Genomic DNA, 21,481 nt, shown 5'->3' with positions numbered 1-21,481 from the left:
CTGCAATTTCAAAAGATTTGTATACATTTGAAAACTTGAAATGGGACATTCTGCACAATGAGCATTTTAATGCCAATACTTTTGTACTTTTACTCAAGTAGGTCTACATTTTGAATTCTGGACTATTTACTTAACGGAGTAGTTCTACATTGCAGTAATTGATACTTTTACCTACATTTACAATTTAGGCAAGTGGCAGACACTCTAGTTACTCGAGTTACAGTAAGCATGAACAAAAAACATGGTGATACATCAAATACATAAAAATAGTCATCATGCGTATAAACCATAGACTGTAAAAAATATGGACAAAGCGTTCCGCGGGTCTAACATGAATGTAAAATGAAGCCTGTAAATCCTTGCAATGGAAGTCGCCATCTTTCAAGATCCGTTTTGGCCCAGCTCAGGCCAGCTGGCCCATTGGCTGGCCCAGACAACGAGGCGGGACTTCCCCCCTTCTTCTTCGTTGGTTTTTATTTTGAGTCGAGTGGGTGGGGGATCCCGTTCATAGACTGTAACGGTAGCCACGCCCCTCAGAACATGCGCGACTTCATGGTCATTTTTTTTATAAATGGGACCATCATTTTCCAAAAAGAATATTATGACATTAGAAATGAGACTTTAAACTAGTGACTGGAAGCAAAAAGTATTCATGACCATGTTTATTAAGGTAATACAGTCTAGGTGAAGTTGGGCCCAAATACATGGACTTCTATGGGGCTATGGGTTTTTTTGGGCCCAATGATAGCGCCACAACAGGCCATTATATGAACTTTCATTTCCTTAGTGGCTTCACAAAATATCCGTCTGACTGCCCCCCTGGTATAAACTTAAGAACCTAACAGTGGAATATCTATATAATGAAACTATACGTGTATACCCTATAGAGTGCTATGTCTATATAAAGTGCTATTTAACCCATTTTGGGCGGGAACCCCTTTTGGTGCATTGAAAAATAGCAGATCTCCAAGCTCATAGCGCGCCACCGAGTGGCGCGCTACGAGCTTGTAGGTCTGCTATTTTTGAAAAATCGAAGAACAACTGACATTTTTAGAATCTGATCTCAGGTCAGAATGGGTTAAGTTACATAAGTGCATTTTACATCCTGAGCTTTCCTTCCAGGAAGTGGACGGCGTGGCCACCACCCGCTACAGCATCGGAGGCCTCAGTCCCTTCTCGCGCTACGAGTTCCGCGTCATGGCAGTCAACAACATCGGCCGCGGCCCGCCCGGCGCTCCGGTGGACACCCGCACGGGCGAGCAGGCGCCCTCCTCCCCTCCCCTGCACGTCCAGGCACGCATGCTCAGCTCCAGTACCGTGCTGGTCCAGTGGGAGGCGCCGGAGGAGCCCAACGGAGAGATCCGCGGCTACCGCGTCTACTACAGTACCGAGCACGGCTCAGCGCCGCTCAGCGCCTGGCGCGCGCACGACACGGACAGCAGTCAGGTGACCAATGCAGTGGCGGACATTAACTAGGCGTGTTATTTCCCTGAATACTGTACTTAACCCATTTTGTGCGGTAACCCCTTTTGGTGTTTTAAAAATGTGGCGCAAAATGTGGGTCGTTGACAGGAAATATTGAGCACCACTGATATAGAAACATATGGGTATTTCAGAAGACATATTTTTTATTTCGACGTCAGGCCTAAATGTACTTACCGTAAATCCTCAAATACATTCCTTCCTTCAATAAAAAGCCGTCCCCGTATTAATTACCGGGGGTGGCGTTGAATTAAGTATATAAAAACCGTCCTTCTTTTATTAGCCGGGTTTTTTTTCAAGTGCCCTATCTGTTACCTTCGCTGTGCTGACTGGCTGGCTGTCACTAGTGTCCAGATGCCGGTGGTCACGTTGCTCGTGCTCGCGCACAACGCAACAAACTAACAAACAAACTTCGGGAGAGAACGCCACTATAAGCACTTTTCATGGCCACGGACAATAAAACTAACGAGAGCACAGAGCAGCAGTGTAACTGCGGAGGGAGGAAAATGACACAAAACCAAGCAAGTGAGAGCTGTTTCTGTTTGTGACATGAGACCGTGCTGTGAGCTCGAAGATCTACGCTTTATGCAACGAATACGTTTGTTCCATAAAGGGTAGATCCACTACCGTTTGGGGGCTCAGAAGCCCCCAAACGGTAGCGGATCTAGCCTTATAGAATGAACGTACCGATATGCTATGAACTTAGCTTGTTGCTAACGCGACCCCCCTCCTCCTCCTCCTCCTCCTCTCTCTCTCTCTCTCTCTCTCTATCTCTCTCTCTCTCTCTAAAGGCTCATACATAGTCTGGATTTTCGGTGGTGGGGTGACCACCGAACTACAACATGACGTCACGAGCCTCGGTGAAGAGCAAACCACCGCCACCGCTCCAGCCCTTCTCTCTGTTTTTACTCACCACCGCTCAACGTTATTTCAGCTCCGGTGGTCACCTCACCACCGAAAATCCAGACTATGAATAGGCCTTAACGCAACTCTCTCTCTCTCTCTCTCTCTCTCTCTCTCTTCCCCGTTGAAGTTACAATAGTTGGATCACTGCAGTGTCCCAGCAAATTGTGCCTGATTTGCTGGGACCAGATTACATGGTGTGTATATGTATAACTAGCTCTCAATGATGACGTAAGAAATATGTGGATTAAAGGACCCAATGCCATAGTGTAATTGGTCATGTATGTAATCTGGTCCCAGCAAATCAGGCACAACTTTGCTGTTTAATTTGCATACGCATCAAAAGTGGCGGGTTGGCTGGGACGGTGCATACGAGCCGGGCGAAACTATTACTTGAGCGCTCTGCTTGCGCAAGTAATAAGCTCTTGGAAATAATATGGGGAAATACCGCTGATCCGTGCGTGACAGCTGAGCCAACAGAGCCAGATCAGGATATGCGGGGATCGTCCGTTGTAGAAGGGTCGCAATCAACGGGACATTTTAGAATAGGCGGTTCCTAGGGGTGAGTGACAGGTGTCACGGCAGATGGCTCAGGGACCATTTCGGGTCGTCACAGCCTGTTCGCCTGCTATCGCCTCTATCGCCAGTAGTTGCCGGGTCCCGTTGACATAATAATGCACTTCCGGAAAATCCGTCTGGCTGTCGCCCGCTGTTAAAACGTACTGTCAGGCTTTCCCCAAAATATAACAGAAACAACAGAAAATACACTAGCATAAAGCCCTGGGGGTGAGGGACTAAGTACTCCGGTACTTACAACTCAAGTAGGCCTACAGATTTGGACTGCGCTATACTTTCACTTGTGGCCGAGTGATTTTGGACTGCATGACGGGCATGCATACCTTGTCCTTGACCTTGAGCACTTGGTCATCCCCCCCCTGCAGGTGACCACTATCTCCGGACTGACCACTGACATCACGTACAGTCTGAGGGTCCTGGCCTTCACCACCATGGGAGACGGACCCCCGTCTGATGTGCTGCAGGTCAAGACCCAGCAAGGAGGTATAGTATAGGTTGTGGACAGAGGCTGACAGACCATTGGGCTAGGGTGGGCTGCAGCCCGGGGACCCCGACTGGGGAGGCCCTAAAAAAAGGGAAAAGTATTGCGTCCAATTCAAGTGAGATTTATGTTTAGTTATTGTATATTTAGTAATATGGTTAAAACATTGAGCTTCTGCTCTTCTGCCTGCACTGCAGACAGTGACGCTGTGTTGAGGGGTAGCTGTGGGAACCCCTGCCAATGTCGCTGTCCAACTTAATAGAATAGGTTGCAGCATTTCGGAGAAAACATTGCACAGCAGCCATTTTTTGTAGATAAATCGGGCCTTACCTCTTTCGCAGGTGTTGCCAATGATAGTAATAATGGAGGATCTAGCTGTTCCATTCTGGTCCAACTGAGTCAGGGTGCAAATATTGTCCATGTTGGGCTGGCTCACTGGAAACACTCTGCTACGATACCTGTGCAGTGGATCTCAAAGTGTCGCCCTTGGACGGAGATGTGCACACGTTTAGGGCGAGGTCGCTTCTCGCCCTCAGGCGTCTTGCTGGTTTGCTCAATAGACACGTTTCACATTTAATTTGCTGCCCAAATGAGTGACCCTTGATTTTGACAGAGACTTTACGAGCACCTAAATTGAAGAGCTGAAGAGCTACATCCTGACTGAATTTGTTTGTCTATATTTTGAACATATTACAGGTACATATTACGTATTACTGCCGCAGACCGGTCTGATGGTACAATGAGAAATTACAACTTGTTAACTATGTTTTGGAAATGACCCAAGTAAATGGCCAGGAGTCACATATCCCGACACATATCCCGATATGTCTTGTAAAACGCTGTTTGGAAGAAGCACGATATGGTCATTTTCCAAAACAAATGGCCTATTTAAAGAAAAAAATATACAGAAACAAACATATCCAGCTGGTATTACAAAGCTCAAAGGATGAGAGTGCATAGAACACCAAAACATCACTACAGCACATTACACCAAAGTGTGACGAGGGACCTGCACTTAGCCTACTTGTAAGGACACAGGCCACTTAATATCTCTCTCTCTCTCTCTCTCTCTCTCTCTCTCTCTCTCTCTCTCTCTCTCTCTCTCTCTCTCTCTCTCTCTCTCTCAGTTCCAGCTCAGCTGTCGGGTTTAGAGGCGGAGGCAGAGCTGGACACGCGCATCATGCTGTCATGGGATTGGCCGGCCCCGGATCCAGTCACAAAGCTGGAGCTGGTGTACTGGGAGGCGAGTAACCCAGATGACAAGGTGCGTAGCATATATAAGGAACATTCCCGGTCTGAACCCACACCTAGCCGGTTGAGTGGTTTAACCCCTTTTGGTGTTTGAAGCATTATGTTCTACTTAGCTATTGAAAAATAGCAGATCTACAGCTATGAGCTATGAGCTTGTAGATCTGCTATTTTTGAAAAATCGTGAAAATGTGACGCAAATCTTTGAATATACAGTATTATTTTGGAGCGAACGTTAACTCAAATCTGTGCTTCTGGGGGGTTCCTGGAACAACACACTTTTCAGATGGGGGTCGGCGGTGAAATACAGATAATTCTGGGGGTCCTTGACATGAAAATGGTTGAGCACATAGGGGGTTTTCAGAAAACTGTCGTGATTTAGAAGACATTTGTAGAATCGTCCTCAGGTCTAAATGGGTTAACAGATGTAGTGGTAACTAATTATGGTGCCACTACCGCCCTGCAAGGAAATGACGTTGACGCTTTACAAATCTGTTTACATACTAAAATAACATATTCTGGGGTAGTATGTCCGACGGATGTTCTGGCCCGACACGTCCGGCAGACCGTGATCTAACTTAATCAATGAATGCAGATGACAGACATTGTCGCATGGATCAACGACAGGTCTGCTCCCGGTCTGCTCATGAGGGCCGCTATAACGCAAGCGTAAAAAAATAAAAGCTCAACACAATCCTCCGGATATTATGGGCTGATATTTGCATACACATGTAATAATCAGAGATAAAATAATTAAAAAAAAAAAAGTTAACTAATGGAGGTGGATAGAGGCAGACCTTTTACTTCCAGTTCAGTTCCGGTTTTATCGATCGCCATAGCGACCGCGAGGCATTCATATACATTGCATACAAGTGCGATCTGACTTAATCAATTAAATAAATAAAAACTTAAATGACGAGTACACTCGTCAATGGCAGTGAACGGTTGGGTTTGTATTGACGAGCATGTACTCGTCAATCGCAGTGAATGTGTTCATCTTGAAAACATTTGAAGAATGTAGAATATGTATATTCTTTTGGAAACATTTTAACAACACAAGCAGTGGCACATCCTTTCAGATGATATGAAAAAGGGTTTGGTCTGTTGTGTTTACTGTAGGACAATGAACGATATTGATCAGGGACGTGCAGAGAGTGAGCCATGGGGCTGAAATCCCGTAAGAGGGCTCTTTTGGACAAAAATAGTACACCCCTTGGACATGACGCTAGTATGTCGCAATTTATTTTCCTAAAAAGAAAAAGAAAAAAAAATACACTTTTAAAAAATCTTTAATATTTTATAGGCTATATAATAATCTGACTGTCATGTTTATCATGTACTGGAAAAAGATTGAACAAAGAGGTCTTGAAAATCAAATCCCCCCCCCCCCCCCCCCCCCTCTCTCTCTCTCTCTCTCTCTCTCTCTCTCTCTCCCTCTCTGAAGCACCGTGCCACGTTGGATCCGGCTGGTTCCTATGCAGTGGAGGACCTCCAGCCAGACACGGCGTATGTGTTCTCCCTGGCCGCGCGCTCCCACATAGGCTTGGGAGTGTTCAGCCAGCCTGTGGAGGCCAGGACCGCCCCGTCCAGTAAGTGCAAATAGGTCCTTTAACCCATTTTGGGGCGGGATAAACCCCTTTTGGTGTTTTAAAGCATTATGTTAATTAGCTATTGAAAAATTGCAGATCTACAAGCTCATAGCGCCGCGCTATGAACTTGTAGGTCTGCAATCTTTTGAAAAATCGTGAAAAATGTGCCTCGAATCTTTGAATATAATACAGAGTGAACGTTTTAACTCAAATCTTTACTTCATGGGGAGGTCCCTGGAACAACATATTTTCTGATGGGGTGGGGGGGGGGGATGCCAGTTATATACATAATTACATCGTTTTTGGGGGTCCTTGACATGAAATATCGAGCACCACTGATACAGAAAACTGTCAGGACTTTGAAGATTTTTTTTTTTTAATTTCGACGTCAGGCCTAAATGGGTTAATTTGCTTTTGAGACAGGACGGAAGCATGACTTGCCTTACATTAAATAGCCTACATAATGGATGTCAATGTAGGCGTCTGAGTTGTAGGATTAAACTCATTCATGAATAGACTGCCATGCAGGCCACTTCAAATATCAACAGATCCACACTGTGGAAACCAAGCCATAATCACCATCTCTCCCACCTGCTCATTTTATTTTTGCCCATTGCATTGTGTGTCTCCAATTCTCCATACATTATGCTTCATTATAACAGGTAGCCTCGGAAACCCAGACGTTTTTATTTCCAGGGAGAGAAAAGGAAAAGTCTGGGACCGAGTCCACTTCAATTCGGCATAGAGTAGCTCAAACGCCGATCACTCTTATCTCTGCTGATTTCTGATCATCTGCACCTTTGTTAAATAACACACACACACACACACACACACACACACACACACACACACACACACACACACACTCCTCTCTCTCTGTCGCTCTAATTAATTAGTCTCATGTCGCGCAGCTGTGTCTAGATTCTCCCGGCGGATCCTGCCGGGAGCTGCCTATGCCATAGAAAGCATAGGTGGACCCCAGGCTATATACAACCAAGCGGTAGTAAATACATATGTTTTGTATTCATTGAATTTCAATTGAATATCTTACAATGAGATTGAGCTAACAGTTACGTTTGTGTTCAATTTGGGAAATGTTTTCTAGAGTATAAATAGTGACTCTGTCACTGTCAGACCCCATCATGTAATTCATAGATAACAATCGCAGAAAGAGAGCAAAAATACCCCACTATATGAAAACATATGTAGGCCTATATGCTGTATTTTGATGGTAACTGTTGTATAATCCAAATATTACACTCACGGGTGGCTTTACCGTGATTATTGGCACTTCAGTGATGTTTGCAGAACTCTGCTCTGCCTGAACACCTCACTGTCCTGCCAATAAGCACACAGTAACGCACAGACTAGTGTAATATTGCTCAAGTCTGACATGCCGCCATTTTGTTTGTTTATTTTTATAAATGATGCCAGTGGTTCTCAACCTTTTCTTGCATAAGGGCCCACTTGAAAATCTCGAAAGCATTCACGGCCCATGCGCCCATCTGACCATTTAAAGGGACACTTCACCCCTTTTGCATCCAGATCTTATTTCAATGATGTTTGGGAGACAAGAAACACTTTCCTGGGGTTATGTGGGTAATAATGTGTTTTTAGATATTTCAGTATTTCAAAGTGTCCATGGACTCCATGATGTCATGGACACTGGGCTCACTTCCTTCCTGGACTATACAATTCCCATAATGCTTTGGTCCACTGCTCCTCCTTGTGGATAGGGGGAGGGCTGTCTTACTGAGAGAACATGTAGTTCAGGAAGTAGGCTAAGTGAGCCCAGTGTCCATGACATCATGGACACTTTGAAATACTGACATAAAACACATTATTACCCACATAAAACCCCAGGAAAGTGTTTCTTGTCTCCCAAACATCATTAAAATAAGATGTGGTTTCAAAAGGGGTGAAGTGTCCCTTTAACACAGCAAATAAATGCATGTGTGTGTTCAAAGCCTATATATTTTAATTATCAATCAATCAAACCAACATAGTGTCCCCTTGTAGGCCACTGGTGGGCCACGGCCCACATGTTGAGAACCATTGCATTACGCTAGCACACAGTGACATGCAACCATTCTGTTTGTTTTGCCTTCTGGACTGGGATTAGCAGAGTGACACAAGCATACACTTATACAATTATTTTAAAAAATATATATATAATATATATATATATATATATATATATATATATATATATATATATATATATATATATATATATATGTGAGGAACACTGTTATGTATCAATAATTTGCTTTGTTTGCCTAAAACATTCAACCTTCAAATATGCAAATCAGAAATTATACAAACTGATATCACAAAGTTGCGTTCAGTTAAGGACTTTTATCTCCGTCAGGCCGGGTGGAATTTGGGATGGAGATAATTGATGATGTCATTGTGGAACTCCATGTTTGGGAAAGACTGATGCGATCAGATGCGGTCATTGAGGAACCTCCACCGGGAGGACGTAATTATCTTCTCTACTGGCTCACCTGCCAGTGAGGAGCCCAGGGAAAGATCAGGAAAAGTGAAGGGTGAAGATGTCACAAACAAGAAGAATTTGTGTTTTTTGGCCTTTTTGAGTGGTAGACAGCTATGTGTGTGGCTGTGTCCCTGGGTCTGTCCCAGTGTCCCTGTGTCCGAGCACGAAAATAGCATTAGCGTTTGTTCACCACCAAGTGTCACTGTTGCACAGCCTAACACACAGACACTGAGACACACAGTACAGTACAGTACAGTACAGTACAGTACAGTACAGTACAGTACAGTACGGTACAGTACAGTACAGTACAGTACGGTACGGTACAGTACAGTACAGTACAGTACATTACAGTACAGTACAGTACAGTACAGTACAGTACAGTACAGTACAGTACAGTACAGTACAGTACAGTACAGTACCACTCACTTCAGACGGGTCTGATTTTTTGGGTTGTATTTTAGTTGCGGTTGGTAGTTGTGGCTGCACGTTCAAGTCATGTTGGACTTCCGACTCCTCCGGACCGTACTGAATAACTGTTAGCTTGCATAACGTCTTCAGACTAGGACTTAGATACACAGGTCAATAGGACTAGGTGTGTATTTTCCTGCAAAGGGGAGGACACAAGAAGGAAGAAGGTTGTAGCAAATGCACGATATATCACCAACATCTGTTTGTTAGAAGCTGTACAGTACAGTACAGTACAGTACAGTACAGTACAGTACAGTACAGTACAGTACAGTACAGTACAGTACAGTACAGTACAGCAGTAGGGCTCTGTATCAAACACTCTTATATTGTAGTGGTCCCCCCCCCCAAGCCCCTAAATACAAACTTTTCTCGATGATGGTGGCAAGGTGATGTGCCTCTGGTTTTAATTAGTCCAGACTATTGTGGTGGTGTCCAACTTGTACGTAGATGTCATCAGTCTATCTAGTCAGCTGGGTGCATTCTCCATGGATTTACATGACCTTCCCCAAAACACAGGTTGAGTGCTCGTAAAGTACCTTGCCTCTGGAACAGTCCCTGACAACTTGGGCTTAAGTCATCTGTGGGTGTAGAGATCAAATCCATAAAGAACATTGCAGTAAGGAAACCTTCCCCAGATGTAGATCATTACCTTCAATCAACACAGCTGTGTGGCCCTCACGTGTAGATGTTCCTCTCTTCCAGTTGTTACTGCAGGCAACTTCCTCCCGCGTAAAGGCACTGTGATGAAGACGTTCACATCCATCTGAGCCTTGTTGCTGTCACAGAATGTTGGCAGACAATATAGAGAGAGAACCCATTTATCTGCTTCAATTGTATAGTGTTCCAGTTCCTATTTTTGAGCAGCGCTATGCCCACCTTTTAGTGTGCGTGTGAACACAAACTTTGTCCTAACACAAACGCTAAATCCCATTGATATGCATGGCCAGTTTTGAGTGTCTGTGTAAACACAAACATTGATGACGTATGATGATAAGAGTGCCCCTCACTTCACACGGGTGTGATTTCTTTTGCTAGTCTGTCCTGAAAATGTATTTCATGTTTATTACAGAGCTGAACTGAACCAAACACTTTATAGCAATGATCACTATCTCAATATAAACCTATTTAACACGCACACACACCCCTCTTTAAATGAACTCCTATGCCCAGTCCAGAACGTTCCAGTTCCTCATTCTCCCATCATGCACCCTGCTTGACCTCCCCGACCCCTCCCACTCCCCCCCCCCTCCTCAGCCCCCTCGGCGCAGCGCCCCCCAGAGGTGCGCCTGCAGAGCATCAGCTCCACCAGCGTCAAGGTGATTTGGGCGCCTCCGCTGCCCCCTGGTGGCGGTGGCGGCAGTGACGTCGCGCACTACTCCCTGACCTACCAGGCCGTCAGGGGTGGCGGAGGCGAGGAGGGTGCCGTGGCGGCCGCAGAGCGGCGGCAGCAGGTGCAGGGCATCAGGGCTGACGTGAGCAGCCTCACCCTGGAGGGCCTGGAGAAGTGGACCGAGTATAAGGTGTGGCTGAGAGCCCACACTGCCCTGGGGGGGCCCTGGGGCCCCGAGAGCCGCGCCGCCCGTGTCACCACCATGGAGGATGGTACGTTAATTGGGGGGTCGGTCGCCATCCGACTAAAACCCACTGAAACCCCATATCAGGGGGGGCTTCAACGGGATGCATATACGTTGGTTAGACATACTGGGCTGTATTTTGCGTGTCTTAAGTACCAGGTCTTATTCCCTAACTTGAGTAAACTAAAGACCTGGAGGCGTGATCAATGCTCTTTGGCCACTCAGAATAGCCAAATGGCATTGATCACGCCTCCAGGTCTTTAGTTTACTCAAGTTAGGGAATAAGACCTGGTACTTAAGACACGCAAAATACAGCCCACTAACTCTTAATTTGCCGCCATTCATTAATATTGTAATGTACGGTTTTATCACGCGCAACACTTACGTTGAAGAGCCAAATATCCGTAATAGCATGTTACAGTGACAAAATGCTGTGTGTGGTGTCTTGACCGGTCGGTGGTGGAAAACCCCGACCGCGAGTATCACAGCGCCTGCTACAGGCCGTTGAAAACGCTTGTCTGGGCCAAAAACTGCCCCTTAATGTTGTTTCTGAGATACAGGGCTTTGAATGCAGGGCTTAAAATGGAAGTGGATGCACGCGCATTTTAAAAATGGCCGCGGCCACTGTTCTACATGGTGTTGTTGTGTTAGCGAGCGGTGGCTAACGATACAATCGGATCAAAACATGGATTAAAGAATGTAAACCCTGGAACACGAGAAAGCCATGCTTTGCGGGCTAGGGTACTATTTTAACCCTCTGTGTTCCTCGTTTCTGGCGGGCTCCGTGCTAACAGTCCGACAGGCATTAGTTCGACAACACCGTGGCTCCCGACATGCAAGGCCAGTTACAACAAACTTTTAAAAAAAAAATATATATATTATTATTATTTTTTTTTTACTAAAAAGTCTTGTTTTATATTCCTGAACCGATTATATGACAAAGGTCTCAATTGTTCATGAATAGTGTTTGCTCATGAGCTGGTCCAGCCGGCTCCATTCTCTGCCATGCATCTTATGGAACTTCCGGGTACGAGGTTTGCCACCCATGATGAGCCTCATGGCGTATCCCCGGTGTGACTCATGTACGTCCCTTCCTTTTCATTATCTTCCTTGCCTTGAAGTGCGAAGAGTTATTCTGAGTGCATAGAGCCTATTTACAAAATAATAACGAAACCACAAACTGTCAGAATACAGAAATAAGAGAACAGAGTTTGCTATGCATGCATGGGTCCAGGGATGTATCCCCCTCCGCAGCGATCACATGTGACTCCACTGTGTCCGGTCTTCCCGCTCTGTCTAACCCAGATTCTAGAAAATGTCCTCTATATTTTAACTGAAAAACCTATGTGTCTATGCTCAAACTATTTCATGTCAAGGAGCTCCAAAATTATATGTAATTGTCCGCCGACCCCCATCGGAATATGTTGTTCGCTGTGAAAGAATATTCAAAGATTTGCACCACATTTTCACGATTTTTCAAAAATAGCAGATATACAAGCTCGTAGCGCGACACTCAGTGCCGCGCTATGAGCTTGTAGATCTGCTATTAGCTAAAGTATAACATAATGCTTAAAGATGGAGTGCCGTGATTTTTTTCCATCCTTAAACATGATCATCAGGTGTTATTGTTATATAAGTAGGTATAATTTTTTCAAAAAAGTAATGTAACAAAAACTCATGTTTTTGTGAATGTTAGAAGTGAACACTTCCCATATTTCTGAGAAATCGGATAAGCACCATTATGCACTTATACTGCCACCATCCATGTATAGGCCTATAATCCACGCATCCATACCATATCAGATCAGTTTTTTCAGATTATTTTTAATCATTTATTTATTTCCTCCAATTATATTGACCCTATTGTCACAATCAGCTCAGATCATCGTCCAATTAAATCATAGTTTAACAGCAGAAACAATTAGTTTGATAGATCATTTAGCATGAATAATTTGCCAATATATTGTAGGTTATTGATTTCCTCCAGCTAAGGACCCTGGCATTGAAACTGTCCTTAATTGACACAAAACACTTAGTAAGGGCATTTTATCAGGTATTTGACCAATCTGGGAACTAAATCGTTACCAAGAAATGTCTTCACCAATGTGTTTCTAAAGGTGTCTAATAACATGTACTAAAAGTTTGAAATTCAACTCCTGGGGAAATTGAGTTATTAGCATAATATGTGACCATACCCATAACATCCTATATAAAGAACAAAAGTCCAAATTTCATCATTCTTTCAGTAGCATGTGACATATGAAACTAGGGGGTTTTCATGATTCTGAATCCATTCCAAGCATTAGTTTTGCACAAAAAACCTCCTCCTTTGGAGGAAAATGGCCATAGCCGTCATCACAAACGTGATGAGGTCAGCACATTTGGTCAAGTGGATATGGCCTAATTTAGCCCAAGGAGTGTTTTTTGTGCAAAACTAATGCTTGGAATGGATTCAGAATCATGAAAAAACCCTAGTTTCACATGTCATATGCTACTTAAAGAATGATGAAACTTTGACTTTTTGGGATGTTATGGGTATGGTCACATATTATGCTAATAACTCAATTTCCCACAGGAGTTGAATTTCAAACTTTTAGTACATGTTATTAGACACATTTAGAAACACATTGGTGAAGAAATTTCTTGGTAACGATTTAGTTCCCAGATTTTCATAGATTTATCTTACTACACTGGCCTAGGCACATGATGCTCTGGACAGAAGACTCACCACTCTTCTATTGCTCTGATCAAACTCAATTTACAACATGAATGTTCCTTCTGACTGCATTGAGTTTCAGCAAAACTCGCCAGATTTAAAGAAACAAGGTCCACGGAAATAAGTCACAGAAATTGCCTTGAATATTTATGAAAACGTTTCAACAACACCAATGCTTTTAACAACATATTAATCTGAGGGTCCTTCACATGAACCATTGGTCAAGTCAACCACATCTCCCCTGAAAGTTACTTAAATGAAAACAAGCCCAAGTCGCTTGTAATAGCCAGACATGGCAACATGACTTCCAGCGCACAACAGATAACTTCTAATTCTTGACTTTACAGCCTTGCATAAGTATTAGGACCTACATGTTGACTACAACAGCCAACAAGAATGCACACTGTAACACTACACTCTAGTCTGTATCAAAGCCTGACCACTGTGATTATAAAAGAAACAAGTACTCCTTGAGAACAGCAAGTGCAACTACGTATACAGCAGTGCAGGTAGGCTATAAGGCTGGTTTGTTGTGGTTTCCACCGTTTCCTTGATTAATCCTGAGGACCCGATGTGGACATTTACTTGCTTCCAATCTAACAAAAAACAGTCTGCTCTGCTGTGAACTGGTAATGTGTGAAATGACTGTTTGAAAATCTGCCACACAGTTAGGCACAGAGCAGCAAACTGGCTGGCTGCGCCGTTCAGTTCACACGTGTGTATGTGGCAGGCAGCTCCGCCCACAGAGGTTGTCGTATTAAAAAAAATATATAGAGGGGGAGGTGCGTGTGTGCGTGCAATAGTAATATGTCACACTATCAGTGTTTATATCAGTGGCCCGTTTCACTTGAACAGGGTTCAGCCTCCAGGAAGAAACCCTAAATACAAAGTTATTACACTATTGCACGTAAAAACGACTCCAGGGTGTCCAATGAAGTACTGTCACCTCATAGACACATGAAACTTGCTTAAGCCTGCAGTGCAGACACCCTGCTACATGTATTTTTACCAGCTGCTTCGAAGAAGCGGCGGTCAATATTCACCTGGGAAACTTGCGACACTGGTAGTTGACACTCGTAGTTGACACTAGATCTTTCTGCTGAGTGTTGCCAAGTCTGACTGATGTATGTGCTCACCGCAAATATGTCCGGGCGGAAACGATACACAATAGTTTCCGCTTTAGATAATCTTGGTTCCTACCTAAACTACTGCACTGAAACTGACACAGAGGCAGTTACAGTATAGCGGACCCCCGCAGATGATAATAATGCAGATGGTAATTAATTGATTTAATCAATTTGGGCTTGTTTTCAGAATGGACACTTTTTTATATACATTATTCCAATAGAGAGATCGTTTCGACATTGGTAATATCAGTTATAACAGCAATTAATTTTATCGGATATCAATATCGGCCAAAATGTGTCATTGAGACATCCCAAATTGGAGTAGAAATAAAAGTATTGGAAACTGGATAAATACCTCAAAATAAGTACAGCAGACAGAGGCCCTTTTCTTGCTGTCAGTAGTAGCCTATTGATGTTGGTATGTTTATCTGTTATCAGGCTGTTATCAGGCCAGTATTGACGGTCCTTATCCACAGATTAAGGCCATTGACACTGGAAGGGTATCAGATATACAAAGCCTCAATGATTTCAATTAGTGCAAAATGATGATAAAAATTATTTTAAAATAAACATCCTCGCATATGTGCACTGCTTTATGGGATCTATTTTCAAGTCTTTCTTTAATCCTTTAAGTTTCGTGTTCCTTAAGTTCTGAGTATTTAAGCCTATGGAACACTAAACCTGGGCGATTTTTCTCCCAGACAATTCTGTTTTTGTGATTTTCACAATGTTGCTGATGTCGGAGGTGGGTGGGTCTTTCATAATAAATACATTCATAGTGCTCAGTAACATCATAGAAGGTATAGGGTTTGTTTCCCTGGCATGCCCACATTATTTTTTTCCTACAAGCATTTCGTGATAGAGTGGTAGAGAAACATCCTCCCACAATGGCCTTTTTGTTTTCACTGGACCATGCAGGGACTTTATTTATTTATTTCATGTTTAAATATTAAATATTAGTACCTCAAGTTGCCATGAGCTGTTGTACTTTAATATATTTTGATGAGAAGCATTTTTATGGAATATATATTTTTATTTTCTCTACGCTACTTTAATGTCTCTGATCCTGTGGACACAATGCAGACAGTGTCCTCCGTGTCACAACCTTTTTCGCGTCCTCGTGTGTGTGTGTGTGTGTGTGTGTGTGTGTGTGTGTGTGTGTGTGTGTGTGTGTGTGTGTGTGTGTGTGTGTGTGTGTGTGTGTGTGTTTGTTTGTGTGTGCGTGCATGCGTGGTGCGTGCAACCTTCAAAGACCACTAACAACATTTGAAGCACTCCCAAAAGGCCTCAAACCATGACACCGTGCATGTTTCAGTGGTAGAATGCAGCTCATTACTTTGACTGAAGAAGTACTGTAACATACTATGGTACACTACAGTATGTTAACACAATATAACGTATACAATGTGTATGGTAGAGTATGTTAATACAATAAAACAAGATGCAATGTGTATGGTGAGTGTATGTTAATACAATATAACAATATACAATGTGTATGGTATAGGCTAGAGTATATGTTAATATACAATATAACAATATGCAATGTGTATGGTATAGAGTATGTTAATATACAATATAACTTTCTTGTATGCCCTCTTGCAATACTTTATACTTTTACTCACACCAAATCTCAGAGGCAAATGTTGTGCGTGCGTGCGTGTGCACCAACTTTGTCCACAAACCCAGTGTCTGAGCAAATAGGCGTAGTGTCATGACGATGTATGATGATAAGAGCACCCCTCACTTCACATGGGTGTGATTTTGTCTATAATAAGAACAATACAAAAAGATAAGAAAACTTGTGAAATGGAACATTCTTCATCATGAGTACTTTAGCTTGTGTCAGTTTGAGCTTACTTTGACGACAGTACTTATACTTGTAAGCCCAGTACACTGTCTGTGTGTGTGTGTGTGTGTGTGTGTGTGTGTGTGTGTGTGTGTGTGTGTGTGTGTGTGTGTGCACACACACACATGTGCGTGCGCAACCTTCAAAGACTGGCAGCAACCTCTGAACCAAAACCTGAACGCCTCTAACTCTGACACCAAGGTCAACATCACGGGCATGCTTTGATGGTCTTGACTAGATGACTGGTTCCCAAACTGTTTCAGGTCAAGGACACTAATTAGCCCACAGACCCCCATTTGAAAAGATATGCCAGGGACCCCCATAAAAGAAGATTTTGACGGCTCTATAGCAGTGATTCTCAACCCGTTTAATTTCAAGGACATGCATAATAGTCTACAGGCCCCCATGTAATGGCATTTATATCTCTGGGACCCCAATTTATATTGTAAAATTAATGTTAATTTAACTTTGAGAATGTACAAATAGTACACTCTCAGAGTAAACCCCATAAGGGTCCATTTTGGTTCCTAACTATCATTTAGCTGGTCAGGAACCAGCTGGATTTAGCTGGAACTCGCTAAAGGACCGCTGGGGGTCCCCAGACCACACTTTGGGAACCACTGGACTAGATGACTGGTTCCCAAACACTGAGTCGGGACCCATTTGTGGGTCACGGACAAAAATCCGTGACTGCTTTGTTGTTGTGTTTTTGAGGGTTTGTGTACACACAGACATTGCGTTAACGCAAACATTGAATGCCATTGACAATGAATGGCCAGCTTGGGGTGTTTGTGTAAACACAAACATTGAAGACGAAGGCAAGGGCGCAAATTGCTATTGGCCGGAATGAGATGATGTATGATGACGCATGATGATAAGATCACCCCTCACTTCACACAGCTCGTGTGATTTTTGAGGGGTGCTAGGAGGACTCAGTGTGTATGTGAGTAACAGTTGGTGCAGCCAATACACGATCAGAGAGAAATACTGTGACCCGGACCTTGAACTGCTTTGCCTCTCCATGAGACCGTTCTACCTTCCGAGGGAATTTGGCAATATTATTATTTGTGTAGCTTATGTACCGCCTAGTGCAAATGCAGCTAGAGCCGCAAACAGACTAGCAGACTGTGTATACACTCACAAATGCAACGTACGCCTGGAGCCCCTATCTTCGTACTGGGGGACCTAAACCACTGTAGACTGGAGCCAGTTTTAGCTGGGTTCCACCAGTATGTGAAATGTGGTACAAGGAACAAAAATGTGCTAGACAAATGTTATGGAAACATCAAATATGCGTACAGAGCCAAGGTTCTCCCTCCTCTTGCCAACTCGGATCACTCGACTGTCCAGCTCATGCCCACTTACAAATCTGTCTTAAAGTCCAGTAAGCCTGTACAAAAAACTGTGATACAGTGGTCAGAGGACAGTGTGGAGGCTCTTAAGGGCTGCTTCCTATGCACAGACTGGAGCATTTTTCATGATCTAGAATTGAACGAGGCTACAGAGACCGTAACGGATTACATTAACTTCTGTGTGGACAATGTCGTCCCAAAAAAGTCCATTCGCCACTTCCCTAACAAGCCCTACATCACCAAGGAGGTAAAAGCCTGTATTAACAGCAAGAAAGTGGCTTTTAAAAATGGGGACAGGGGGGGGCATGGCTGTGGCCCAAAGGGAGCTCAATCGGATGTTGTCCCTGGCCAAAAGAAACCACCGAGCTGCACTAGAGGAGAGTGTCGGCACCATGAACACAAAGGGTCTATGGGATCATAGACCCTTTGAGCCGTAAAACCTTTACGGCTCTGGCACGCTGGACAGAGTAAAGGTAAACTCATCTTTACGGCTATGGCACTTATCCTGATGACATGACAATGAATGGATAATTTACGTCACAAGCAACATGTTACAGTACGCCATGATGATGTGCGATGATAAGAGCAACACTCACTTCACACTGATTTGTCTTTCAATGTGTGTTCAGTGCCGAGCGCTCCTCCCAGGAAGGTGGAGGCGGAGCCTGTGAACAGCACAGCGGTGCGCGTGGCGTGGAAAGCTCCGCTGGCCGCGCGGCAGCACGGCATCGTCAGGGGATACCAGCTGGTCTACTCCAGGCTGCACGACGGAGAGCCACGCGGACAGCCCGTCATCATCGATGTAGCCCTGCCCCAAGCTCAGGTAAGGAACTGTCTTTATATGGATGTAGCCCTGTCCCAAGCTCAGGTAAGGAACTGTCTTTATATGGATGTAGCCCTGTCCCAAGCTCAGGTAAGGAACTGTCTTTATGTGGATGTAGCCCTGTCCCGAGCTCAGGTAAGGAACTGTCTTTATATGGATGTAGCCCTGCCCCAAGCTCAGGGATGGAACTGTCTTTATATGGATGTAGCCCTGCCCTAAGCTCAGGTAAGGACCTGTCTTTATATGGGTGTAGCTCTGCCCCAAGCTCAGGTATGGAACTGTCTTTATATGGATGTAGCCCTGTCCCAAGCTCAGGTAAGGAACTGTCTTTATATGGATGTAGCCCTGTCCCGAGCTCAGGTAAGGGAATGTCTTTATATGGATGTAGTCCTGCCCCAAGCTCAGGTAAGGAACTGTCTTTATAGCCCTGCCCCAAGCTCAGGTAAGGAACTGTCTTTATATGGATGTAGCCCTGTCTCAAGCTCAGGTAAGGAACTGTCTTTATATGGATGTAGCCCTGCCCCGAGCTCAGGTATGGAACTGTCTTTATAGCCCTGCCCCAAGCTCAGGTAAGGAACTGTCTTTATATGGGTGTAGCCCTGCCCCAAGCTCAGGTAAGGAACTGTCTTTATATGGATGTAGTCCTGCCCCAAGCTCAGGTAAGGAACTGTCTTTATAGCCCTGCCCCAAGCTCAGGTAAGGAACTGTCTTTATATGGATGTAGCCCTGTCTCAAGCTCAGGTAAGGAACTGTCTTTATATGGATGTAGCCCTGCCCCGAGCTCAGGTATGGAACTGTCTTTATATGGATGTAGCCCTGCCCCAAGCTCAGGTATGGAACTGTCTTTATATGGATGTAGCCCTGCCCCGAGCTCAGGTAAGGAACTGTCTTTATATGGGTGTAGCCCTGCCCCAAGCTCAGGTATGGAACTGTCTTTATATGGATGTAGCCCTGCCCCAAGCTCAGGTAAGGAACTGTCTTTATATGGATGTAGCCCTGCCCCGAGCTCAGGTAAGGAACTGTCTTTATATGGATGTAGCCCTGCCCCGAGCTCAGGTAAGGAACTGTAGATCTGCTATTTTTCAATAGCTAAAGCATAACATAATGCTAACACGAAAAGGGGATCCCGCCCAAAATGGGTTAAATGGATGTAGCCCTGCCCAAAGTTGAGGTAAGGAACTGGCATCACGGATGTAGCCCTGCCCGAAACACAGGTAAGGAACTGTCTTTCCTGGATGTAGCCCTGCCCCAAGCTCAGGTAAGGACAGGGGTGGAGAAAGTACTTGCATGTTTGTGAAAATGGCAGATCTAGCTCACAATGTGTCGCCTCGCGACGCATTGGGAGCTTGTAGAACTGCTATTTTCAAATGGCCAAAATGCATTTAGGGCTGAAGAGTCCTAGGGCTGTATTTTGCGTGTCTTACGTACCAGGTCTTCTTCCCTAACTTGAGTAAACTAAAGACCTGGAGGCGTGATCAATGCCATTTGGCTATTCTGAGTGGCCAAAGAGCATTGATCACGCCTCCAGGTCTTTAGTTTACTCAAGTTAGGGAATAAGACCTGATACTTAAGACACGCAAAATACAACCCCTAGTCTTCTCCCTTCCTTAAAACACCCTGGACAACGCTCCACGCGTCCTAGACTCTTTTCCCTTCCTTAAAACACCCTGGACAACGCTCCACGCGTCCTAGACTCTTTTCCCTTCCTTAAAGCACCCTGGACATCGCTCCACACATCCTAGACTATTTTCCCTTCCTTAAAGCACCCTGGACATTGCTCCACTCGTCCTAGATTATTTTCCCTTCCTTAAAACACCCTGGACAACGCTCAACACGTCCCAGACTCTTCTCCCTAACCTAAAACACCCTGGACAACGCTTCACACATCCCTGACTCTTCTCCCTATCCTAAAACACCCTGGACAACGCTCCACACTGCGTTTCCAGCTTGGATGTGGATCTGCTACGGTAGTATGATCAAGTAGGGCATCCATTAATCAAAAAACGAATTCACAAACCTTTAGAATACGGAGATAGGAGGTTTCTGCCCGACAGCATCGCTTAATTAATGCACTTCAGACAGATGTATTCCTCATAATGTGCCTCTGACATATTTTGGTCGTTCAGGGCCCCTGTCTGCCGCGCGTCTGATTTAATGCACGACAGACAGTTTTCACCAATTTCCTCATCACCGCTTTCCGCTGGATACATTATTGATGACGATGGCTGCTCAAGGCCCTTTTGCATTCACAAGGAGAAGATGACGTATACTGTGTATTTTGTCTTTTGCGACAGTCAGCAACAGTCAGCAGTCACTAACTAGAGTGTGTGTGTGTGTGTGTGTGTGTGTGTGTGTGTGTGTGTGTGTGTGTGTGTGTGTGTGTGTGTGTGTGTGTGTGTGTGTGTGTGTGTGTGTGTGTGTGTGTGTGTGTGCGTGTGTGTGTGTGTGTGTGTGTGTGTGTGCGCGCGTGCATGCATGTGCACAAGTATATAGAATATGTGAAATAGACAAATGGTTGCTTTATGTTTATAGGAATAAATAAATGAATAAATAAAAAAGCAGACAAACAAACAAAAAAACATATATAATAAGAATGAATGAATGAATGCACATGGGGAGGAAGGGGCATCAACAGAAATGACTTCAGTGTCACTGTCATTTTCATGGCTGATGTCACTGTGAGCACGGATCAGATTGAATTGTCCAGGCCATCTGCTGTCTAACAGCAGAGACACGTGAAGCACAGCTGACAGCTGATTAGTCCATGACTCACACACGGGTCATTTTTTCTTTCTTCTT

The 21,481-nt window shown here is 44.3% G+C and overlaps 1 protein-coding gene across 4 annotated transcripts in view; it reads left to right on the top strand.

Moving 5' to 3' along the window:
* The window catches only part of ptprfa (protein tyrosine phosphatase receptor type Fa), a 209,143-nt gene that overhangs the window by 112,721 nt on the left and 74,941 nt on the right, over positions 1-21,481 (top strand). For 3 of the 4 annotated variants that reach the window (XR_013964505.1, XM_080770211.1, XM_080770212.1), the window contains exons 9-14: positions 1,123-1,446; positions 3,327-3,444; positions 4,570-4,706; positions 6,135-6,279; positions 10,499-10,846; positions 18,489-18,682. Coding sequence is in view for 3 of the 4 variants with exons in the window: in XM_080770211.1 (XP_080626337.1) it covers positions 1,123-1,446; positions 3,327-3,444; positions 4,570-4,706; positions 6,135-6,279; positions 10,499-10,846; positions 18,489-18,682 (1,266 nt within the window). In the remaining variant the exon portion in view is untranslated. The remainder of the gene's footprint in view (positions 1-1,122; positions 1,447-3,326; positions 3,445-4,569; positions 4,707-6,134; positions 6,280-10,498; positions 10,847-18,488; positions 18,683-21,481) is intronic. The other variant, XM_080770213.1, reaches the window with a different exon arrangement.

Source organism: Protomyctophum bolini (assembly GCF_963924005.1).
Source record: "Protomyctophum bolini genome assembly, chromosome: 8".
NCBI lineage: Eukaryota > Metazoa > Chordata > Actinopteri > Myctophiformes > Myctophidae > Protomyctophum > Protomyctophum bolini.
The sequence above is the reverse complement of the archived record's forward strand: the minus strand, read 5'-3'. Positions and strand labels throughout refer to the sequence as shown.